Genomic DNA, 27,109 nt, shown 5'->3' with positions numbered 1-27,109 from the left:
TAAAACTATTTCTGCTTTTAATAGTTAAAGTAAAGTGGCGTTATAAAATATTGTGGTACATCATGTAGATCACAGCTTCATTTGTTTCATATCCACTAACCTACAGGAAGTCTTGCACTAGACTCAAATGCCTTACAAATCATATGATTACATGGTTACTCATTCCAAGTAGGGGAGATATGTTTTCATGCAGTGGGAGCAGGTGGTGGGAAGTTGTTTTGATGAGGTTAAAAAGCTCCTCCTACCATTCCCCAAGCAGCAGCCTAATCTGCGTCAGCAGTAATTGTGAGCTTTGCATGGCTTTTACAACGAGGGTGAGTGCAAACGATACATCAATATGTGAATCTCAAGCCGAGACTTAAATGTTCTCTCTAAGTGGCTGCTCTTTCCAGGACTAAAGGTTAACTTGTTCATTCTCTGTGGAGAGATATTTTGGGGGGAGTGGGGGATAAGAATGGAACAGTCTTGTTTCATATTTTGTCCTACCTAAAGAGGGTGGATTTGTTCAGATTCTACACACCCACACCCACACCCACACTGGATTATTTTGCTGGTCAGACTTCTGTGTAGCCAAGAGAAAAGAGAGAGAATCTGTCGTCTGTATAGGAGGTTTTAATGAGCAGCTGCGCCCCTGGGGACTGCAAGCTGGAGTCGAAGGCTGCTGCTTTCCGGTCTCTTGCCATTTCTTCACTTGTTCCCCTGCCTCTATTTTTTTCCCAACGGGCCTAAGGAAAGCAAAAAAGGGAACTGTCCAAGGTGCTAGAATGCTGGCTGCTCAGCTACTGAATGCAAATGGATTGCAGGAAAAGTGAAGCCTCAGATTACTGCTCAAAGCCGAAGGTAGGCTTGCTCTTTGTTTGAGAATCCCTGATTAATCAACAACAGCATCAACAGAAAGGGAGAGAGAGAGAGAGAGAGACAGCGAGAAGGCGGAGGGGGGGCAGAGGGGAAGAGCGCAAGAAAGACTGTTTTACAACCTTCCGTGTTTAGATGGCAACAAGGACTGCTTTTCCAACTGCACGAAGCCATTTGGATACAATGCTTTCTATCCATTCTTTTTCTTTCTCTTGGTCTCCACAGCATCCACTCCAATGAGGCACCTTAACCCCCTCTCTATCATCACATATGCTGGTGCTGTAATCTTCTGTGTGGTGAAGTGGGCAAAAAACCCTCCCATTTCATTTCTTTTGGACTTCAAAGCAGGGTACCACTGGTGCCCCCTGATACCTTAACTGTCCTTTCTTTCAAGGTGGATTTAAGATGCCAGATCCTCTCTCTTCCCAATACTGTATTTTTGAAAGTCAAACTTTAAAAGCCTTTTTTTAATCCTGTATGGAGAAGACCTGTATTTTGAATTGAACATACTGACTTCTGGAGATGCAGAATGCTACAATTTGGATATCTTTGCCAAGGAGATCTCAAGCACTTTAACTGAAGAAAAACTGAGCCAGTTTGCAAAATCTGTTGTTGTTGTTTTTAATGGTGCTGAAATATCCCTTCAGACTGCACTGAGCTAAATCATAAGAAAGGGCTTTTACAGATAAAAGTCACCTTTAATTATTGCACTTAGCAGTCCCCCAAGGACTTTAATCTTGGTATGTATATATATGTATGCATGTATGCATGCACGTACATTATTCATCCATCCATCTATCCATCTATCCATCCATCCATTTATTTAAAACAACGTCCAAGCATGCTAATGAAATGAAATGCTGTAAAAGATGTATATCAGCAAAAATTGATTTATTTACAGTCTAGAAGTATCTAATGAAAAACTTTCTATGTTTTAAAAATATTAATTAAACAGCAGATAAACTAAAATGTAATGTATTGGGATTTTTTTTCTTCTTTTTCTGTGCATTAGACTGTCTTATAAGAAAATTTGGTGGGTGGAGTGTTCGTTTGTAAAAGCCATGCTAAATTATTAAAATGTTTTTTCCTATTTTCCTGAAACACACTGCAAATATCTTTTATAGCTATATTAATTATTTCTTATATAAAGCATACCGTTAATATTTCACATTTTAAATTTCTTTCTCTTAGACAAAATATCTTCACTTTACCTTGTTCTCTTCTCTACATGCCCCTCCAAGAACATGATGACATATACTTAAGCAAATATGATACATTTTGAACCTAACCATGTAGCCCTAGTTATCTATAGATAAGCTTAATTTGTCAGTTGTGGTTGCTTCTGGCTGTTGAGACTCAAGTTATATGTTATTTCTTGTTAGGAAATTGCATTTGGGATTAAGACACATATGAAAAGGCATCATGGCATAAATGTCTTACCATTGACACATAAACCACCATAATAATAGTATCAGTGATTCACGTTCTTCAAGCCATGTGGACTATGGCCTGCAGGAAAGAGAATCTATTGTGCAAATTACACCCATCCTTAATATATGCAGTTTGTAAAGTTCTTTATTGCCAATAATTTCACACAAGTGGCTTCTTTTAGCTGTAAAGCGAGCTTTTCTTCATTCTCTGTGAAGTCCTGTTGGGAAAAAAATACACATATATGTAAATGAACATATGCAAACACAACCACATAAGCATGCCCATACATATACCAGTGCACTTACTCTTACATGTACATATACATCTATATAATAAATTAATGCAACAGTGCATAGAAAGTTTCTAGGTAGGTTGAACTTACCAAGACTTTGCAGAAAAGTTTAGACTTTGCTCTATCTTTGTCATTATCAGTAATTTTAGGACTATATAAAAAACCTAAATAATATTTCTCAGCATGTCTACCATGTGGAAAGGAAGTAATTTCCTTTCAAAAATTAAGTCCACTTAAAAATTAACAAGGAAGGATCCAGACACAATATGAGAGTTTCATTGACAATGTGCCTATCCGAGAAATTATATGTCTTCTAAAAGCCATTGCATAAAAGGCAGCAACTTAAAGGAGAGGAGAATCTAGAGTGCGATACACCTAAAGTGGTGCTGCAGTCAGCAGTTTGGTATAAACAGAATGTGGTCTGTCTGTATTGCACTTAAATGTCTTGTAACCATTTAAATCATTCAAACAGAACCCAAATGGTACAACTGGAATGGAATGCATCTGCTATTTGATGATGTCATTGTTCCATTAGAATTTATGTGCTGAGAAATGAACATATCAAAGAGAGGATAATGGGGAATCTGCATGCTGACTTGTGTAAGCTTGAAAACCTCTTCCTTTTTACATTCTTCCATTTAGCTGGGAAAAAAATACAATTGTAATTCAAGACAGGGATATAAGTGATAGGAAATTAATTTCTTACTTCTGGAATAGGTTATCTTTTAACAACCTGTCCTATCCCTTTGTCCACATTTTGTTTTCTTTCCAGCACAGCACAGCTCAAAACAGATATACAAATTGCATCACAGTAACCACTTGAGATTCTACACAAGGAACTTCATGTGGCTAACCTTATGGGTCAAGAGGCTTCTTAGGCTGACTAGGGAATTTTCCATGCAAATCTAAAGAAACTCCAAATAAGGATTTTCTTAAGTGTGCTGAAAATGGCTGGGGGTCATGCAGAGAACTGTTTTAACAAATGAGCATCATTCTACAAAATTTGCATGAGAGACAATTTGATGTAGAGATTATAATGCTGAATTAATACTGGGGAAGGTTCAGAATCAGTTCCCAACTGGGCCATGAAACTTATTAGATGACTCTGACTTGTACATCATTTGCAACCTGAACTACCTTCCAGAGGTATAATAAGATAAATTAGAAGATGTACAGTATATATTTTTTATATAGCATCTTGAAGATGCCTCTTCCTCCACAATGCTGTTAATAGAGAGGACAAATGTAAGTTTACTTCCTTTTGTTTACAAAGAATTTCCTTCAACAGTGAAATTCTTGGGAAAGAAGACATTGAGATGGGTCACACATTAGTTCTCTAATCTGTTTGTTTATGTGCTATTTATCATAATCTTTTCAGATAATTTCACTCCATCCCTTGACACTTCCCCATTCAATAAATCATCAAAATTTTATGATTTAGCCTTAGTATCTCCAACTCATCACTCTCTAAATTGGGATTGTAATTCACAGAATTACCAAGGAAGAAATTCTTGGAATTTAATTAGCAATTCATCCAGAAACTACTAAATGGTGGAAAGCTGACTTAACCAGTGCAGCTATATGAGATCAGGTATAATACACATATTTTTACATATATGTTCTTCACCATCATGTCATAGCCTTAGAAGAACTGGAACATTGTTGTTTAATTAGTCTGACATAAGTCATGGGTTTCCCCTTTCCCCTTTTACTGAGTGATTTTAGCATCTGAGTTCTTCAGGTTTTTTTATTATATTAAGTCATCACTTTTTAGGAAATCAGAGACACTTGATTGAAAAACTGAATCAATTATTTATTTTCATTTACTGAAATTGCACATGCATTGTTATCATCCCATTGCAGTTAGTCACGGGAGTATTCACAGGCCAAAAAAGGAATGTATCACTCAGTGACCTTGTTGCGTAAGATGAATAAATCAACAGGAAAAATAAAAAGTAAAAAGACACCTTCTGAGAACTTCATTTCTTCTCCGCAGAAAACCTTTTGCCCAGAATGATTCTAAGGCATTTCTTCCTATCACAGCACTCCCATCATGACCGTAAAGCAAGAGATGAAGGAAAAGTAGTAAAATTTTTTTAAACCATGCTGTGTTTTAAAGAAAACTGTGACCTCCATACATAAACTTCTGACTGGTAGCAGAGTTAGATGGCTGAATATTTTCTGTAGTCATCAAATGACAAGCTTGTATATGCTGCATGACATTCACTCTTAAATTGTTGATATTTAGGGTTGAATTGATAACTGATTCATCATTTATATGTCCAATAGCATGAAGAAGTGGTGAGTACAATTTGATTTGTAGGAAAAGTGGGTTAATCAAGAAGCTAGAATCGACAGGGCAATCCTATGTTCTGCCACAATGAAGAGAAAAAGTATCCTGCAATCCTAAAATGCAGACATTTTCTTAAAAAAAAAAAACTTATGATTGAACATATTTAATAGACATGAAATGTAGTTCCGGAAATAAGAAATTTTGTGAGGAAAAGTGAAAAATGCCCTGCTTGTAGGTAAAGACTTAAAAGCTTATTTTTAGAGAAATTATTATTTCTCTGTATATTTTGTATTGTATAAATATTGTATATTTCCCTTGCATGCAGTAGGTTTAAAACAGTGTAAAAGACCAAGAACAATAATAATAGATAAGTTGAAAAACACATAACCTACTTAAATGTTAATAAAGTCAAATGTTATTAATACAAGCAGCTCAGTGACAATCTGCTATGTACAGGCAATGAAATCTTGAAATCAAATTACTAAAGGCTAAATACAGTAATATTTTCTAGAATATAAAGGATTATAACATAGCAAAGTGATTACATGATGAAGCTTGGGGTTCTCATTCACTTCAAATACTGGTTGAAGTTATACAAAGCTCAGTTTAGTGTTTTTAATATAATACTGTTCATAGCTCAAAAGTTCATAATACTGATTTACCTTAAAGAATGTAAGAATGACTGAGACAATATGAAAACTTTGGAAAACTGACTTCTGTGTTAATATTATGTATTATTTAGTGCCACTCTATGTTAGCTTCATTGGTGTTGAAGAAAATATGGCTTTCCTTAATATGTATTGCAAGTTACATTTGGATTTAGGCTGCTTAGTTCAAAATTTGTACAGTACAAACTACGCCAGTTTGGGGTAGTGGTTAAGGGATCAGGCTAGAAACTAGAAGACCATGAATTTTAGTCTCATATTAGGCATAGAACCAGCTGGTGACTTTGAGACAATCCACTTTCACTCAGTCTTAAGAAGGAGGCAATGGAAACCACTTCTGAAAAACCTTGCCAAGAAAACTGCAGGGATCTGTAGAGGCAATGTCTGAGAATCATGTGTGATTGAATGGAAGAACGATAACAACATTATAAATTACTGCTGTCTCTTTAAGATTCAAACTCATCATCCTATATTCTATAGCTCTAGTCTTTTCCCATTCTTCCTTTCACCTATTTTCCCTCACCATCAAACAAAAATTAATAAAGGAGACAAGGAAATTTGAATTGTATAATGTTTTTAGTAAAACTATACATTACAGTTTGTGTAAATCATTCAAAAGAGATGTTGTGTACATAGCACCTTTTCTTGAATTGTGAAAGCAGCAATTCTTTTTCCAGCTTAGTTTAGCTCTCTTTACGTGTAGCTATTCAGGCACCTCACTTTCACGAAAATGTTTGTTAAGGAAAGTGACTAGTGTACCACAGAAATATTAGGCTTTGTATTTAATGGTAAAAATGTGCTTTGGATTGTATGGATGAAACCCCTGGATAAGATTTCAGGTATATCTCATGTACTCCAAAGCAAATTTTGCTTTGAACCTGAAGTATTGCATATGTTCGAATACCTAGTGCTGCGTAATGGGGTGAGCTTCCGTTACTTGTCCCAGCTTCTGACAACCTAGCACTTCGAAAGCATGTAAAAAATGCAAGTAGAAAAATAGGGACCACCTTCGGTGGGAAGGTAACAGTATTCTGTGCGCCCTTTGGCGTTGAGTCATGCTGGCCACATGACCACGGAGACGCCTTCAGACAGTGCTGGGTCTTTGGCTTTGAAATGGAGTTGAGCACTGCCCCTTAGAGTCGGGAGCAACTAGCACATATGTGTGAGGGGGAATCTTTACCTTTACCTTTTATGAATGATAATTTGGATCTGCAATCTTAACTATTTGAAATCCAGAACAATTAAAGCAAAGAGACACATAATCAATGCAGAAATTAAAAACAAACAAGGTTGCTGATCCTTTCTTAGGACTAGGGTAAATGACCCTTCCTAATTTATAGTTTATTTTATTCCCATTGGTTTAAATTCAGCATGCTTGAATTTAATTTATCTCAAAGTTTTCTTACTTTATAGTTAGTATACCTGAATATTTCTTTGGTATTTCTTTGGTAGCGTTTTCCAATTTCACTGTTGGAATTGGCAGACAGTGCAAATGCTGCTATTGTTTTCTGCTACTTGGTTTTTCATATCTTTAAGGCTTCTTTTGTGGTCCAAACCTTTCAGCCTGAAAAAGCCAATGAAAAAAGTACAGTAATGTCTTTCCTTGGGATTTAACTGAACTCTGACAAGCCTAGCAAGGCCACAGATTGGTGGTGAGATGATTTAGAATGAAATACAGCATATTCATGCATCCTATGGTTTGTTTCATAAGGACTACACCATATCCCACCTGTGAGAATTTCACTGAAATTATCTTCTTCAACAGGCAGTTCAAAAATAAATTTCTCTTTCACCAAATTATTGAGAACAGGTAGAGCAAAAAACTGTTGGGGGGTGGTTTCTTTTTCTTTTTGCATGGGTGGAACTATTGTAAGATTTGCCTTTTACTCAGGCACTTTGATTTAGTCCTATCTTTGCCATATCAAATTCTGAAATGTTTTTGAATATAATTTGTTGATTTTCAGCAGCGTGGGATATGGTGAAAAGGCAAACAACCCTTCTAACTTCATGTTTTGCTTCACTACTAAGCATATAGGCCTCAGTATTGTTGTTTGTTGTCAAAAGTAAGAAATGAACTCATACTGAGGTGTTCTCCAAGCATCTAAAATTAAATATGATTATAATGGCTGAATGTAATTAGAAGCTGTAATACTTTTTATATGAGAGTATTATCAATACGTTCCCTTGAGGGTTGCTTTTAAAACTTGTTTTCTAAATAAAGATGAAATAAATAAACTCCAAAGCAATCTGGTAGCACTTTAGAAATGCCTCTACTATTGCCAAAGCTTGCATGGATCACAATCAACTTCAATCAGATGCATGGAATTTATCTTAAGCAAAGGAACATATGGATTTGGTGTGAATGCTTCCTTGGATGACAGCCAAGTTTTGTACATTAATCCATATAGCACTTAGGTGAGATGGACAGTGTAGAAATATGATAAATACAAGAAAATGTAAATAAAAGAATAAATAAAACCATGAAATTTGTCTCTGTGTATGTGTGTTTATATGAAACAGGTCACAACATTAGAAAATGCTTGTTGTAAATTTAGACCTTATAAAAGTTCTAATTAAATCAGTTGTATTTGATGATAAAAAAGAAAAATAATAAATTTCAGTAAACAAATTTCTGAAATTTCCAGTATTTTCCATCAAGCAAAGTGGGAGAGAATAGAAAGGAAGAAAAAAAAGCTAATTCGGTATATAGCAATAAAGCTCCTACTTGATGCAATTCATTTAAAACAGAGCTCACACAGCTAACAGCAGCCCAAATTGGAGCACGCTCAAACAAAAAGTTCGAAAGTTTTAAATTCTATTAGGTCAGTGACACAAAGAAGCATGGAATGGATAATCCTTATTTTTTAAAATACAAAATCCAACAATAACTCAAACCGTTTTCAGCCTTAAATAAAATTACATTTGAAAAACCCGACGAATTTTGAATTGTTCACTGATTTAACAATGGACAGAGAACCAGTGAAAAAAATGTATGGGTGCATGAACTTTTTTCCTTTTGTCAACCCACAGGAAGTATTTCCCACAAGATGATGAATTCTAATCAGGAGGAGGTCACTTTGGGCACTTTTCTCCAGTACATTGAAGATATGGGCCTGAAGGCCTATGATGGCTTAGTTATACAGAATGCATCTGACATTGCTCGGGAGAATGATCGCATGAGAAATGAAACCAACCTGGCTTACTTGAAAGAAAAGAATGAAAAGCGCCGGAAACAAGAAGAAGCAATAAAACGGTAAGGATTGGTCTTTTGCATAAAATTAGGAACTATGGCTTTGTTAAAGGTCTGTAGCATACAAATGACACATGGTCTGGAAGAACAGTTGTAGATTTAATGTGCAGCTGTAAAAATTGGTTTACTTATTTCAGTGGATTTTTAGAATAGAAATCAGGAAGTAGGTTTATGAGATGGGTAGTCTAAAGACCAGCTAAGATTAAATTAGATAGATAAATCATGAAATTGGTAGCCCAATAAATCATCTTTGTTATCTTTGTTTGGAACAGTTTTGTACTGACATATTACAAAAATGTAATGCTGCTGTGGGCAAATGGATTAGGTCACTGATAGAAGGGCGTCTCTTTGTCCAACTTAATTCACACTTCTTTTTTATGCAGCTGAGGATTGTAGGGCTATGTAGTGTGTCACTATGATGTTTCTGGATAGAGGCACTAGAACTTGGATCTATTATGTTAGCTATTTTGTCTCTGCTTTTTCCCTTCCTTAGTCAGAGAAAAACAATATAGTACTGTTGTAATTTGGTGATTTGCTATTGTGTTTTGACAATATGAATGTGAGGGATTCCAGGGCAAGCAAAAAGCAGAACTGGGGGTAGGTAGCTAGTGGGCTATGGGTTCTCTATCTTTGTCACTGAATGACATGGAAGAAGGGTATGTTTAGCTTTTCTGCAAGAAAACTATCTGCTCAATCGTGTCGACAATTATTATAATTGTATATGGTTTAGCTCCAATTTAGAGTCTTGAAAGTGTACAAACAAATGCTGGCTATATCGGATTCAGGACTGCCAGCAGAAAGTCACCTTTGTCTATCAGCAATATCATGTATCATAGGGAGATCTTGGCTTTCAAACACCATGTTCGTTGTGATTTCAAGGTATACCTCTGCATCGAAAACACAGCCGTTGTTCAAATATGAGTGCATATGGTCACATTTCACCATTTCCCCAGCTGAAGCTGCAAGGCTTCTTAGGAGATGAGCAAGACTTTGCCTCATTACTGTATAGTTATTATTTCCTATTTTTTGTGTTGTTAATTTTCTGGATGGGGAGGGGAGAATTCTCTTATCTAATAGGTATATAAGTGTCATATTTCTAATTAGCATGCTGGGGTTCTCATCATAAAATTTAGAAAAGGGCAATGACAACAATTAGATCAATTTTAAATTTAAGATGAAATAAAATTAAAAGAAATGAATAAAGTATAGCTTATTCTACATATGTTTCAGAATTTCCCATTCTTTCTCCTGATTAATATAGCCTTTGTGCTCAGAATACTGTTTGTGTACATTATCATGTTATTGAATAAGTTGACTTATTATTGAATGTTAATTTATTAATTTGTTTGGAAAAATATAGAAATCTGGTCAAAAAAATCTTTTCTCTCCAAAAGATAGGAAACTTTCCAAAGTAGACACCTATTCCTTCAGAGGAATCCCTTCAAAGATAGGCTGAGCATCTCCTCCTAGACTGATGTTCAGTTTTCCCATATTGTCTGGATTCAACATAGATTCCAGTGATTAAAAACTGAGGTGATCAGTTCCAAAGATCTGGTGCATTTTTTTCCTGTATTCAAGTATAATATTCTCAAATATGTAATAGATATAATAAAGTCTCCAACCATGTACATTGCATATAATCTTCAGTTATGTTCAGCTGTGTGGGATTTAAATGTTTATTAATTCTAATTTTACATTTTTTAATATAAAGTTTATTGTCATTGTACGTATATACACAGTGTACCCATACAATGAAATTCACATAACACCCAGAGACCAAGCCCAACACACATGACAATCCCCAGACACAGCCTCACTCACCCATATGCAGGTTTACCAGAGCCTTTGTGCTCTTGACATCTTTCCAAAATAGCCTTCAATGCCAAAAAAAGTGTTCATGTTTATCTTTTAGAAGTTATGAATAATAGCAACCATAACTTTTATAAATATTTAAGCCCAAAAGAAATCTTCTTGAAGAGATTTTCTTGTTTTTGTTATTTACAAATACACACACATAGATACACCACCCATAGGGGCTAGAAGGGAATATTATATTTTTAGAACGAAAGATAAAACCTAATACAAATTAAGAAAAAGTAAGAAAAAGTAAAGAAAAAGAAAGAAATAAAAGAGAAAACTAAAAGTGCAAAAAAAACTTGGGGGGGGAGAAAGTAACAGAAAAATAGAGAAGAAAGAAGAATACAAATAAATAGCTTCTGATCTTTTTTATAGCAGTTATAAGTACAATGATATAATTAGCTTTTACTCTGTAGTTATAACTCCTTTCTATAATCTATTATGCTGTATAATCATAAAAAACATAGATATCGAGTTCATTTTTTTCCCTATCTCATGCAAAAAGTCTATAAGGAGTTTCCAATCAACAATAAGCAGACATTGTCTTTTCTCTGATCAAAGAAGTCAATTTAGCAACGTCAGCAAGTTCCATGGTCTCAAGAGAGCTTGTCTTTTTGAGTGCTTGATGGATTAGAAACAAAACAGTGAAACAGGCTATCTCCAGACACTGCTGTCTGGTGCGCCATTATCGTTGTTTAGTATCCTACAGCCATGCGAGGAACAAAATTAGAAAACTGAACTTTGGCCTTAGTGGAGAGAGAGAGGCAACCTTAAGGCAAGAATGTGTGTGAGTGCGAGTGAGTCTGTATGTCTGCCTTTTGATTTCTCATTAAAACTGTTCTTTTCAATGTGGCAGAAGATAAACAAATTATTAGGTATATGAGGTATAGTCATATGTAATAATATGTAATTCATTGTTAGTGAGCAAATTGAAATTGAAATGAAATATGATCAATCTTAAATTTTGAAGTAACCATCTTCTTCTACCTCTCATTTTTTGAGTATGGTTACTAGTATGCCACACTAAGGATATCCCCATGATTTCCTTGATATTTTTATTTATTTTATTTAAAGCATTTATATAGCTGCGAATCTGATATCAAACTTTACATAGCTCCCAATGAACAATTAGAACAACATCACTAAAGTAACATAGTATATACATATAGTTCTGTATATAAATCATTATGCTCATTAGATTGCTATATATACACATGGATGTTTAAGGATTTCAATAACTTAAATATAAACCGCTGAATACCCAAAATGCAATCACGTGACCCAGGAGATGCTGCTGTTGGAAGTTCAATATCTGGGACTTAAGATCTTTTTTGGGATCAGTGGTAACTTTGAATGGTCACTAAATCAAGGATTACCTGTAATGTTTCTTTCAGATATAAAGAGAAATAACAAGTCTTAAAGGTCAACAGAGATTGCTAAGTGTGTTTGTGAAATACAAGAAAACAGTTACAGATTGTATCGATAACATATCTGATAAAAGTCAAGTAAGGAAATTGAAATAATTGTCTTCATGTTCCAAATCTCAGTTTCTTGGTTTCATGTCTGTCTACTTGTGAAGACTATGATAGAGTAGAATCTAAGTATAGGGACCTCTTGGTTGCTATATTGAGATTTGGCATTGATGGATTGTTGGAGATCCATCATCTAGTAGACTCCATTGCTAATGTTTCAGAGCAACCTACCGGTATATCATGTTACAACTGTCTTCTTCAAATACTGTAAGTGACAAAAAGACAAAATTAGAGAATGAAAACTCCTCTTGAGGTTTACTCTTTTTAGATTGTTTTAGGAATTAGGCCTACGGAAGAAAGCAAATGTAGTAGCAATGGGAAGATATTAAAATACATATCAATATGAGCGATGTAGTTGTAACTGATGTTTTTTTAATGATGGAACAAGAATTTTTACAATGTTGGATCAAGGCTTGCAAAAGACCATCTAAATTGCTTCAGCCGCAAAATGGACCATCACTGGTCCTCTGAGAATAAGGCCTGGGAGTTGAATGGCTGTATTTGTTGTGACGTGCATATCAGGCTTGATGTATTACCTGATGTGAAATGGAGGAACTTGCGTTTCTAGGACTTTTCAATATCTAACAGGCCCAGGAAGAAATGACTATTGAAAAAATTATTTCCCCAACACATTGTCCTTCATATCAACCTTCCCTCCCTCCCTCCCTCCTTCCTTCCTTCCTCACTCACTCTCTCATTCATTCTCTCCTTCTCTCCCTCTTTCCCTTTCTCTTAAAGTCACTTCCCTACTAAACTGAAGTGGAAAAAGATTTATTGAGATAACCATAAAGGAAGTAGTTTGAAAAAGAATGACTATATTTTGTCTAAAATGCATAGCCGCGAATGAAAAACGACCATAAATTAGGCAGATCATTAAGCATTGAGGTCTGCAGCAGTTCAAAGTCAACATTAACATGGATTTTGTGGACTGAATACAGATGTAATTTTTAGGCGTTGTTAGTATCAGATGCCTTGGCTTTCCAAAACAAAAACAAAAACAAAGAAAAATTATAACTTTATATTTATATGCAAAATTTCTAAATGTGTTCTGCATCATTTACAGGTGAAGTAACTTAGTTGTCAAAAGCTTGACTGTATTTTGCCTATTAATGTAAAAAAAGCACCATACATTCAAAATATTGAAAGAAAAAAATAGTATTTTTCATTTGTCGATCAGGTCTTATCACTATGCTTCCATGTACATCCTTACAATGCTGTTCTTGGTAGGTCTTGAAATAATTTCTACCTTAATATAATTTGAAACAGAAATTAACATAACATTCTGAACCGTTTTATGATTCCTGTATGTAACATTGCTATAATGGCTAATTATAATTATAGTACCATTACACATGCCCATTCTAAAGATATTGTTTTATTTGTGTTTATATCTTATAAAGTGCAATGAAATAATACATAACCAATAATTTACCATATTTTTTGGACTATAAGATGGTTTGGACTATAAGACGCACCTAGCTTTTGGAGAGGAAAAATTCAAGGAGGGAAAAATCTGCCTCTGCCTCCCAGCAATTTACCTCCCTGCAGCAAACAGCAAACAGCCTGGTCAGTTTCAGCATAGCCTGATTTAGCACAAGCAGCTGATTGGCGGTTGAATCAGCTTCCAGGAATACCTCCTATTAGCTGTTTCAGGCTGCAGGGATTGCTGCTGTTGCCACCCATCACTGCTGCTGCCACCTCTGCATGTCCCATTTTCAGCCTCTGTGTGCCCTGTTTTTGGCATCTGCGCATCCCATTTTTGACCTGTTCCAGGCGGCAGGGATCACTACCACTGCCTATCACCACTGCTTGGAATGGGCCAAAAACGGGATGTGCAGAGGCTGAAAATGGGGGATGCGGAGTTGGCGATATGCAGCAGCACTGATCCCTGCAGCCTGGAACAGCTGATAGGCAATATTCCGGGAGGCCGATCCAACCACCAATCAGCTGCTTGTGCTAAATCAGGCTGTGCTGAAGCTGTTTGCTGTTTGCTGCAAGGATATAAATTGCTCAGAGGCAGAGGCTGATGGGTGGGGGCTGGTGGATGGGCAGGGGTTCAGCAACATTTGCTGTATAAGATACACAGACATTTCCACCCACTTTTTTTGGGGAGGTTACGTCTTATACACCAAAAAATACGGTAATTTTCTTAGCTCCATTAACCTTGCAGCCTTGCACCTTTTGACCCTAGCATTGAAAGTTGCAAGCATTAACACTACTTCTTAGTGAGCAATTGAATATAATTTCTTGCATGTTATTCTTATAGCTCCATAAATAAATGTGTTAGGGGCTACTAGAAAGATAAAAATGTGAGAAGGGGACTAAAATACTCTTGAAAGTCAGTTGTAGACAAGAGTGGACAAAGAGATAACATTCAAGCAGCATGTTCTGTCCCCGTACCACGCACACACCCAACCAGTCAGCCGAGGGTTAAATAAACTCTTCAAACACTCAACGTCAGTGAGAAGGAACTTGGCAGCAACTCCGTGGCTGCCTGCCAAGAACTTTTACTCCGATAACACAGACAAAAATATACACAGTTTGAATAGTCTAGTTTGTAATTAAATCCACAGCAAATAGGTGTTGTGTCCGAAGGTGCAAAGTGCCTCGCCAGAGATTAGCTTTGTCCGTCACAGAGTCCAAATGGCCACCACACTCCCTTTTATAGCCTGTGGGGTGTGGTCCAATGACTCAGCTTAATCTCTGGCACGCCTCCTTTTCTGCTGCGCCCGCTTGTCTCTCCGATGCTGGCGTGGGTCCAACCACAATGTTTCTTCGTCACTATCTGATGGCTCGGAAACACCTGGCTCCTGGCCAATCTCTTCTCCTTTGGGAGACACCTGAGGCATTGCCAGAGAGGAGGGTCCTGGAGAGGGAGGCCTGGCCGTCTCCTCTCCCTCATGTTCGGAGCCTTCTTCCTCCGATAAGATAGGCTCGGAGGACGGAGCCACAACACAGCAAAACAATCCTTATAGTGGGCCATTTGTCCTATTTAATAGACAATATCAATCTATTTGAAGGACTTTCAGGATAGTGACCTCTGAACAAAGATATTTTTTGCTGCAAGGACAAGTTTGGTTTTAAGATAAAGAGAAAGCAGAGGTTCTGAACTTGCCCATCAACTGTCAATATCTTGACAACAAATGCAATAGACACATAAGTCATCTAGAGGTTTAAAGATTCTGACTATTTTTATGAATACATTATTAACAAACCAAACTAACATATCAAGAGTTTTGCCTGCTAAAGATTAAATTCAATATCTATGTTCTTTAATGGAGACTTGATAGGTAAATCTATATTGTAAAGTTTTCAAATGATCTGATGCTGGCCTGTCTTAAATATAATCATCAATTCATGAATCTTGATTCTTGTAAGTAATAATATAATATAGTTTTCTGCATATATCTATCTTTTATTAAAGATAGTAAGTACAAAATTAAAAACAGGACTTTAGTTCCAGATATTTTATACTACTCATTTCCAGGTTTAGTGCTTATTTGCATCAATGCACTGAAATGATATTTACAGAATATTTTAAAATATTTTTTCTTTTTCTCATCATACATGGCCTTGAAGCATTTGAGGGTCTTGGTAACTGTACGGTAAATTTTGGTGAGCCTCTCTGTATTAGGATTTTCCTCTATAACTTTGCCATTCCTGCTTCACTGAAATAAAAGGCTTTAGCTAACTCTTTCGGTTCTGGAGTTTTCGATCTCAGTTTTCTTTCTCAAAAGCTACTGCCTGCTGCTCTGGTGACTTTATTATTTCCACTTTATTTTCAGTTGCGATCATTTTCCTTTTCTTTCATGCATCACCAGCACTTGGACTGGATTTATGCTTCGGAAAGATAGTTACAAGGGTAAATAAGAGAAAAATGATCATTGAAATGGCAGGCTGTCTTCTTCCTTGAACCAGTGAACTGTTAAAGCCACACAATATTTTCATGAGTATCATAAAGTAGTGTGTGGATTCGTTATTATGAACCATTACATTTAACTCATTTTTTTTAAACATAGGCTTTTATGGCAGTTTATTCATAAATATGAGTTTTCTGTAAACTGAAAGTTCTTAACCCAGGGACTGCCTATATGAGATTGCACTTGAGCATCTTTCATATTTCACAGACTTATTTCTGGTTATAAAGTAATCTGGCAATATAGCTAGTGGTATAATGAGAACATTGATAGAAGGACTGTTAAGCACTGGCCTACTGGCAATCTAGTCCTAAATAGTCTTCTTCTTAACACAGAAGTAAGTTCCACTGTGGTTTTGTGTTCCGCTCACAAAACCACACTCAGAAAAGAGCTATCTAAAGTCCAAGACAAAATATAGAAGGAAGACAACAGCAACATAGAAGACATAATCAATTGCAAGAATTGTAAGCAATTCTATGTGGAACAAACAGGAAGGCAATTGAAAACAAGGTTCATGAACATCAACTAGCAGTTAAACGGCATGACCAAAAATCCCTGATCTCAAACCACACTGATAATAAACAACACCAGTTCGATGGAGAAGGGACAAAAATCATTGGCCATGCCACACACATGAATTTATTGAAGCCTGGTATTTTGCCAAAGGAGCAATTAACAAGCATATTGATCTAGATCCAGCATATGAAGACCTAAGAAACCAGACCATTTGAATGACCAATCGACAAGACAACCAATCAGCTGCTCAGAATTTAAATATAGCTCCAAAAGAACAACCAATCACACAACCAACTGACCAAACTGGCACCAAACAAGACATTGATAAGCAAAGGAGAATAGGACAAGAATCTTGCTGGTGTTGTTACCTAGTCTGGTAATGAAACATTCAGAAGCTAAATTGAAACAAGCTTGGAGAGCAAACCACTGCCAAAATCTAAAACCCGAGCTACAAGTATTTTCTATTATTTCTAAGTTCCACTGTGTCCAGAGATACCCGACCAGTCTGCAACTTGCTGCAAATGGCCACAATGTTCCAATCTGAGTGAATAGCCGATTTTAACATAAATAATTTCTTCAAAGTTTTAGATTATAAAATTAAGGGTGGAATGTCCTTTGAGCCAACATTACTTCCTGGCGATTTCATGGGCTCATCCATGCTGTTTCATTGGCAACACCGTGGATATAGTCTGCCATTGCCTTTTGGGCTGATATTTAATTTCTCATTCTAATCTATAGCCTTGGTATTAATCTCACATTCAAGCATTAATCAGTCTTGACTCTCTTTAGTTCCCAAGCTCAGAGGTCAGCCAGATGCTGAATCCAGTAATGAGGTGGTGATGAGGCGATAGGATGATATGACAACATAAAAATGCATAGGCCACTTTTATAATTTAAAAATTGCCACTGGCTAAGATTTGTGCTGAGTGAATGTAAATGTCAGCATGCTGTGAATTAAGTTTTCCAGGAATCCGACCCTGTAATCTATCAGAGTGAAAAATGTAAGCAGTTGGCCAGCTTGCGATGGCTGTAGTAGCACAGCAATATTGTGGTTTTGTATTAGGCAAAAACCAAGCCAGGATTTTAAGCTGGTGCTAGTGCTATGATAAAGGCAAAACTGCTGTATAGCATATAATATTGGGGGTGGGGCTGGGGGGCTGGGGAAAGGGCTAGGAGGTGTCTGAACTCTAATATTTGGTATAAAATATAACCATGGGATTTTATCCAACAATTATCGTAATAGGATAAACTTGTTAGCATCCATTAGTTTCTGAGTTTACATGCAGCCGAAGCTTCTATGTCATTGCAAAGAGGTAGGCGGAATCATATGTCAAAAGATATAGACAGACTAAAACACACAAATTCCTTAGTTGTCACTTTAATACTTTTATCTCCTGTGTCAATTTTCATTAATTATTTGTTTTGATCAAATAATATATACCTATAAAGAAATCATAATACAAATAGAAGGAAATGTCAGAGTTTTTTCCATGTTCTGTCCAGTTCTATGACATCACTATATAGTAAATATACTCCACATGCTAATATCTCACAGCCTAGATATTGTAGATAGTTTAACTTGGATTTGCTGCTTTTTGTAGATTGCCTTTCAATTAAGAATTCAATGTATTTATAAATAACTGACATGATCTAAATTACTAAGCCTCCTTCCAGAATGCTTGCATCCATATGTCTCTCCATATGCAAGCCAAACTGAACTGTGACAGCCCTAGCAATTTCTTTATAATCATCATACTGAACCACAGAAAAAAAAATCACTAAAATTTACCAATTTGGAAAGAACATTTAACCTGATGCTCCCATAGATTTTTTTTTTAATTTTTAAGGAAATAACACAATACCAATTGAAATAATTAAGGCATGCCAGAGAAAGTGGGTCTAGAAAGACCTAACATGCCAATTTGGGATGTGAGTGGATTTAACTGGAACTCTAGTTAAATGATTCCCACAATTAATCTCATGGAGTGTGACCATATTATATGCAATTATATGCAATACTAAGACTAGTGTTTTCAGCCAATGTCCAAAACATTTTATTGCTATCTATTATCAATCATTTTAGTCATAGTCTTAACTTGATGAGCTCGTGCATCATTGCTTCGTGCTCTTATAAGTGTCTCTTATATTTATCTATGTATGAACTATTTTCATTAGCTTACTCCTGGCTAATTTCTGAGTAAGTATAAACAATTTTAGGAAGCCAAGAGGCTGAATAAAACAGAACTTTATTTAGTTCAGGGACAGGAAAGCCACAATTCACAGAACCAGAAATCCATTGAACAATCATTTGTTTCGTGGAAATGAACAAAGACTGTTTAAACCATCAGATAAATGAAGCATTAGCATTATGAAAAAATATGAATGGGACTGATTTCAATTTGAAGAAAATCCAGAAAAACTGGTAGAATTATCTGACAGTGGGCCCTAGTACTCTCTGGTTAGAATTTGACAGGTTCAAAATTTAAATGATCCGTATCAACCCTGATGCAATGTCATATGGATCATGAAAAATAGCGTAACGTGGAAAATTAAAATGCCTATTCAACTCAATCAGCAAATTTTGAGCTGGATATTTGAAAAATTTATATCCTTGTGATGATGTTAAAAACTTGGCATGAATGCCAACTGATGACATTGAAACTCTATATGGATCTGCTACACTTTCTACATTCCCTGTCCTTTCCTAGTAGAATCAGGCATAACATCAGTGAAAATCTAATAATATTTTTTTCATTCTCAAAGTATTGGTTAAATTAAACATTTGCCCTGGGTGCCTGCTGTGGTATCAGTCATTAAATGGAGAGCTGTTTATTCCATTAGCATATCTCTGCCAAAGAAAATCTCAATTATAAACACAAAGATGAAGCACAAGAATGAAGCATCTTGGGGAAAAAAGGCATATGCAGCTTCAAGAACAATGGGCTATATGCTTTTACTAAATATTTGAATTCTAGTGGAAACATATAAAGGATATAATATTTCAGTCCTAGTTATATTCCCATGAGATATGAATCACAATATTTTTGGGCTTCATCTTTGAATTAAAAGCTCCAGTATCCATAATCGTATCCTTCTTAAACAAACAAGTATAATTCTTTTTGGCCATCAGAGCCATTATTTACAATATTATATATCTTGATTTTCATTAGACAAGTCATTGCAGTAACTGCCACAAGACAAATAAAATGGTTTCAATTTTATTGCCTATTGCCTTGGTTAATAGGTTCCTGTACAGTACATCTCTCTTAAAAAGTAGTTATTCTGTGGTTGGGTTCTATTTGTATATGCTTAAAAAGTCAAATAAACACTTAGCAGATATATTCATACAGTGCACTATGCTTGGGATATTTGTGTTTAGTCTATTGTACATATGTAACTTATTTAATTGCTTAATGGTTCAGTGTATTATGAAAACAAGAAATTAATTTTCAGTTTACTGTGTCTTGATATGAGACCTGTCAGCCACCTGTTGTGTAATGTGAGAAGTGATAATGTAGCAATATCCTTTTCATATATAAAAGCCACAGAGTTGAAGAAGTTATTTAGGGCATCAATCCAACTCCCATCGAGTTCAGGAATCCAAATCAACACAGCCTTTATATATCCAGTCTCTGCTGGAACAAATCCAGTGAAGGGGAGCTGGTCACTTAGACACTTAAGTTCTACTGTATCCTACTATACTTACAATATTTCCAAAAGAGCCTGGTGGCGCAGCAGACTAATAGCCTGTTATTAACATTCAGCTGCCTGCAATTACTGCAAGTTTGAATCTCCCCAGGCTCAAGGTTGACTCAGCCTTCCATCCTTTCTAAGGTAGGTAAATTGAGGACCCAGTTTGTGGGGGCAATAAGCTGACTTTGTATAAATATACAAAAGTATGAAGGCTATTGCTTAACGCATTGTAAGCTGCCCTGAGTCTCCGGAGAAGGGCGGCATATAAATCAAATCAAATAATAATAATAATAAAAAAATACTGAACTGGGATTGCTGTTACCCAACTGGGAAGATACTGTTATGTATGAGAGAACACAACTTGGTTTTTGTCAATGTGTGATATTCTTTCTGGCATTTCATGAATGCTATCACATCCCCCCACTATCATCATGACTTCTCAGTATTAAAAACTGACTGTCTTCAAACTCTCCTTGAAACATGTATTTTCTAGTCCTTTTATTTCTCTGAGCCTACTACAATTTGTCTAAAATCTTAATAATGTAATGTCCAAAATAGGGCACAGTACTTGAGAGGGCATCCAACTTACAAAGTAAAATGCATCTGTTATATACTGTAGTTTAGAACTGTATGCCTATTAATGTTTAATACATGATCTCTACATGTCTATTAATGTTTAATAATAACATTACTGTTGACCTATATTCCATCTGTGTTCAGGTAAAATTCTAAAAACCTCGTTCATTAGTACTGTTACCAGGTCAACTATTCTGTCTCCTATATTTGTGTGCTTGACTTCTTTTCCTAATTGAAACATCTTTCAGACTACAATTATATGAGAGGAAGACATGAATTTAGCAGTCCATCTAGACTCCCCTACCTCAATCAGTCAATACATGATTCTTTCACGCAGAGTTGCTTCTCTGTTTTAAAGTCCTTTATAACTGGGCAACTGAGCATCAAATCAAACCACTAATTGCCATCATTCTTCTAGTGGCATGTGTAATTGTGAAAAGTCCATCTAATTGTCTACGGTCACATGATTGGAATACTCATATACATTCCCAAGAAATATAGTGCCAAAATCTTTATGGTCTAGCTGTTGATGGTTGATGCATGAACTTTCCAGAATATTGTGTACTTTCAATCCCTCTTTCCTTGGCATGGTTATTTTCTTTTGCAGGTTGCTTCCTTATTTATTTCCTTATTCCTTATTTCCTTAGTTTAATACTCCTGTAAGCCATCTCAAGTCATAAATGGAATGAATTAAAGCAATCTTTTAAATGAATGTGTGTTTTGTGAGGCCAAAATTAGCTTTGCTCATGTTGTGAGTATTATACATTTTACAGATGATCACATCAAAAAGTTGATCTTTTGCTGTATTCAGTGGTCAAACATAATTAAATCCTTCTCAGTACAAACTGTGCAGGTAGCCAACATAACTTAAAACATATATACTATATTTATCCTGGAAATATTAGTCCATAGCACTTTTATTTTATTTATTAGATTTTTTTATTCCACCTTTATTACTTTATAAGTAACACAGGGTGACAAATATGCCTAATACTCCTTCTTCCTCTTATTTTGCCCATAACAGCAACCATGTGAGATTGGTTGAGCTGACTTTCATGGCTAAGGCAGGACTAGAACTCAGTCTCCTGGTGTCTGGGCCTGCACCTTAACCACTACACCAAACTGTCTCTTCAGTGACAAAATATGCATTTTCACAGGGAAAATGACCTGAGTGTCTGAAAACTTCAAACAGTTTAGAATTTCAAAACATTAAGGTTTCTAATGCAAAATATAAATTAATTTTAATATAATAAAAATAATGTTATATTTTAAATTAATGTTATATTTTGTTGAAAGAAAAGATTGTTGAAAAAAAATCTTGATTGCCAACTAGCCACATGCTGAGTTCAGAAAAAATGTTCTCATTAATAAAAGAATATTTCTAGCAAAATGGCACCTTCTATTTGCTATAATATTAGCAAAAAGCAGTTCTGATCAGTTTGCTTGCCAAATGTTGATCAACTGCTTTCATAAATGCCACACTAATAGCTAAAAGACAATTTCATTACTTGTGATTTGCGTTGTAGACGTTGGGAAAAGAACTGTGTTACCCAACTGAATGAGTATAGAGAACTATGAACGCGCCCTGCTGTTAATCTATTTTTAATATTATATGTGTGTATGTGTGTGTGTGTGTATACACAGTATGTATTTCAATTTTTATAGTCATTCAACTCAAAATCATGACTTTGGCAGCTAATAAAACACCTTAACAACAACACAACAAAAATAATGATATAATGGAAGTAAGAATGCAGAGGTAATGGAGCAATACGGAAAAGTCTCTGGGGCTTTATGAACTGTTAAATACTAAATTTAGTATTTAGTATAAATTTAGTATAACAGTGGAACTACCACCACTACTGTTTCTTACATTATAGAATCATAGAAAATAAGTTTGGGAAGAGAGACTGAAAGCTTCAAACCTTGGAGATAATTTAGTTCAATTCCTTGCTCAGTATAGGAATCCACTTTTACAGCATCCCCAATAGATGACCATCAAGGCACTATTTCCACATCTCTAGCAAAGGAGAATCACCCCTTTAAGGAAGGCAATTTGTCCCACTGGTAAGTTGTCATTATGTCATAATTGCCATAATTGCCATAATTGCCATTATGATTTGTTAAAACTCCAAGTGACATATAATTTCTTGAAATGTTAAATCTATTGTTTCTTGTCCCGAATAACACTGTATATCTTCTACATGACAGACCTTCAGATATTCTATTACTTTGCAGTCTTCTCCAAACTAAAAACATTTAATACCTCCAACAATTCCTCCTAAAAATGACCTTTTATCCTTTTAGTTTTTTGTTTTCTGGACTTGATCCAATTTCTCAATGTTCTTCCTGGTGTGGTTACTGTAACTGATCTCAATATTCTGAACACAGGAACAATAATTCTCTTGTGCTTGACACTAGGAAATGATAGTGTTTTTTAAAAATTGAAAACTGACAACTTAATACTAAAAGCAAAGTCAAATAACGCTGATATTTGGCAGTAACATACATCTCTGACCCCCCCCATATATATATATATATATATATATATATATATATATATATATATATATATGTGTGTGTGTGTGTGTGTGTGTGTGTGTGTGTGTGTGTGTGTGTGTGTGTAAGTCTTTGGTTATTCGGGTCTTCTCCCACGTAAAATTGGAGGTGTCTTGGCAACGTTTCGATGAAGTCTCATTCGTCATCTTCAGGCTGGTGTTCTCGGCTTCGTGCTTCTAGGAGCAATGTGTGTGATTGCAGCTGTTTCTTCCTTTTAACTGCTAGTGGGTGTGTGAACTGATTGGGTGGGAGCTTGGCTGTGTTCTGATTGGGCGGAGATGTGTTCTGATTGGTTGGGGGTTTGGCTGTGCTCTGATTGGATGGGTGTGTGTTCTGTTTAGGTGGGGGCTTGGTTGTGCTCGGGTTAGTCTGAGTAGCAGGGGGATTTGAGCTGATGAGCTGTATTGCTGTTGTTTGGCTTCGTGTTCGTGGCCGTCCCACCTTTTCATGGTGGGTGTCAGTCTGCTTCATGTATGGATTGGAGGGGTTTAAAGTGGCTAATGATGCAGCTGTGGTCTGGCTTCTGGTCCGGGGTCGTGCCTAACCATCAGTGTGGGTTTGAGTCTACTTTCTGCGTGGATGTGTGGTGGTTACATCCTGTGTGGCTCTCGTGAGTGTGGGTCTGGTGTCATTCTTTGTGTTAGGGACTCGTTTGTCAATAAGGGCAGGTTTCCAAATGGCTGGTAGGCGGGAGGTATCATCTCGTTTATTCATGCTGTGTGGATGTTTTATATATATATATATATATATATATATATATATATATATATATATATATATATTCTATAAATAAATAAATTCAATACATAAATTCAGTAAATAAATTCAATCAATCAATCAATCAATCTTTTTATACACTGTACAGTCCCTACCTCTGACCCCAAACAGATATCCTCCTATTGTAATGCATCATTGTAATAATTTCCAGTCAGCATGATCAAAGATGTTAACCACTTTATTGGAGACTACTAATTTATAAGAATACAAAAAAGAAATATATGTTATTTAGTTTTGCTTTTTTGCATAGCTTCCTTTGTATAGTGCTTATTGTCCAAGTTATGCCCAAAACAATAGAACACTATTATATTTTATGTGAATAGCACTGCTTGTTAAAAAGAGTTTTAGAATATTAAAATCTTGAATCAACTGACCAACCTACTTACTTACCTACCTACCTTCCCAAAGAGAGAAAGGGATGGGAAATATGAACATCATTACTTTTTCATACCTTCCTTTTCTATGAAAACTCTTTCCTTCATTCATTAGAAATTTTGTTACTATGTTAACTTCAGGCTGGGAGCAGTTAGAAAAAGAAATCCAGAGTTTTCTTAGGGGAATAACAGGATTTTAAATTCAGTAACTCTAAAGTTCTTTCAGTACATCCAGGAGCATTTTGAGAACTTCTAGTTAGAGAGAGAACTAGTTAATTTATGCCTATTGAATTTCCCTTAAGTATAATTAGTAGGGCTCCTTTCTAATTAGACAGAAGACACTTGGTGTTGTGTACATTACTCTCATCTATATGGCTTTAGATTGGTAAATTAATCAATATAAATAATGTTCAAGAATATGGTTATAGAGAATATCATTATGAGTGTTTGAATACATCCTTATTGTGAGAAAAGATTTAAATATTTTGAGCAATCATTTGCTGAAATTATATTTAATATTATATGATTCATTGTTTGTTAGATTTACCTCCAAAAGCTCAAGGTGTCACATAAAATATTCTCCAATTGTACATTCCTTCACATCTACCTGTGAGGTTGCTTGGGCTGGAAGATATTTATTGACCATTATAAGCCTTCTGAAATAAGGTTTGGCTTTAGGTTTCCTGAGATTTGGTCCAATTTCTTAATTATTGCAACACATTAATTTGCTAACTGGTATAGATAGATAAATAGATAATGGATACAGACAGACAGACAAATGGACAGACAGATGATAGATAGATAGATAGATAGATAGATAGATAGATAGATAGATAGATGATAGAGAGTAGTATTTTATTGCATAATAGACATATATAAAAACTCTATTTTAACATTGATTTTATCCAGATTATCCAGAGGTCATTTATTTGTGATGGTATACTTGTATGAAAATATTAATACACGATAGTCTAATAACTATTTCTATATAGAATTGGCTTAAAGTTGATAATAGAATTATCCAGAGATCATTTATTTGTGATAGTATGCAAAATATTAATACATGACAGTCTAATAACTATTAATGCCATGTTTCCCCAAAAATAAGACCCTGTCATATATTTTTTTGAACCCCAGAATAAGTGCATGGCCTTATTTTCGGTGAGGTCTTTTTATTTTGGGGTGCATGGAGGAAACCAAAGGAAATGGTGAGGAAATGGTGGCTGCTCATGAGTTTAAATATTTTCAGGGAGGGCTTATTTTCAAGGGTGTGTGTGTTATTTTAGTGCATGCGCTCAAAAGCCTGATTGGGCTTATTATCAGGGGATGTCTTATTTTAGGGGAAACAGGGTATATAGGATTGGCTTAAAGTTGATAATAGAATTATAGAACAAATAAGCAAAATTTAGTTAGGAATAGAGTTCCTCTACCCCAGTGATGGCTAACCTATTCCAGACTGAGTGCCAAAGTACACATGTGCACACGCGAATGAGTGCATGCGTGCCCAAACCCCCAAAATTCAAAGCATGTGTGGCCCCTGCACATATGCTTTGGTGCACCCCACCCCACACATGTGTGTGGCCCCGTGCATGTGCCCTGTCCCATGCATGCACATGTGGTCCCTGCATGCACCCCACCACCCATATGCATGCATGCCCCCCCGAGCATGCAGAGCAGAAACCTGAAGACCAGCTGACAGGCGCACCTGCATGCACAGCAGAGCTGAACTGGTGCAACGGCTTGCGTGTCCACAGAGAGGGTGCTGCGTGCCACCTCTGGCACATGTGCCATAGATTCTCCATCATGGCTCTATCCCAATAGCCATTAAGGTACACTCTTTCAAATAAGGTTTCTGATGGTTTTCTTCTCCTTATTTCCCCTTCCAGCTAGCAGATAACCCCATGAAAAGAGCTAGATTTGTGTAAGACTCAAAAGGAAATACTCATAATAGCTTCCTTGTCATAATTAGTGAACAAGACCTGGTGTAATTTTTGCAAATGTGAAAGTGTTTAAAAAGTCACACTGTTTTCCCTGGTTGATTTCCTGTTTCCTTCATTCTGGATTTCTTTTAAATTATGAAACAAAAAGCTTCCTCTGATAACCCAAATCTGTACAAAACAGATATCGATTGAATAGTGTCTGAATGGCAATGTGTTCATAATACATGTTGAAGTAGACCAAGCAAAGTACCACTAGATAGCTCAAATGCTTCAAGAATCTGCATATCTGAAAATGTCCTTGTTTACAAATAGTATGAGTAGCAATGAAATCATGTTAGCTCTCCTTTTAAAAATATCAAAATTTAAATGTTATGCAACAAATTATGACTTTGACTTGAATATCAGGATATGTCACATCTTTGTTTAATTCCACACTATAGCTTAATTTCTGAAACATTAGTCAAATCTTTCCAGGCAATGGCAATATTAAGGGATGCGTATCAAGTAGTTAAGAAGCGTTCTTTGTTTATTTGTTTTAAGCAGTGCTTCAAGGCAGCATTCACATCACACTAAGCAAATGTT

At 35.8% G+C, this 27,109-nt stretch overlaps 1 protein-coding gene across 2 annotated transcripts in view; it reads left to right on the top strand.

The window, feature by feature from the left end:
- The first annotated feature begins 251 nt into the window (after positions 1-251).
- Positions 252-27,109, top strand: part of NYAP2 (neuronal tyrosine-phosphorylated phosphoinositide-3-kinase adaptor 2) — a 133,741-nt gene continuing 106,883 nt past the window's right edge. Inside the window, exons 1-2 of one of the 2 annotated variants that reach the window (XM_034439380.3) lie at positions 252-314; positions 8,567-8,789. In XM_034439380.3, coding sequence (XP_034295271.2) covers positions 8,584-8,789 — 206 coding nt within the window. In that variant the 5' untranslated portion in view covers positions 252-314; positions 8,567-8,583. Of the gene's footprint in view, positions 1,596-8,566; positions 8,790-27,109 lie in introns of both variants that reach the window. The other variant, XM_034439379.3, reaches the window with a different exon arrangement.

Source organism: Pantherophis guttatus, chromosome 6 (genome assembly GCF_059756535.1).
Source record: "Pantherophis guttatus breed Tessera chromosome 6, ASM5975653v1, whole genome shotgun sequence".
NCBI classification, from domain to species: Eukaryota; Metazoa; Chordata; class Lepidosauria; order Squamata; family Colubridae; genus Pantherophis; species Pantherophis guttatus.
Note: the sequence above shows the minus strand (reverse complement) of the source record. Positions and strands in the feature narration are given on the sequence as shown.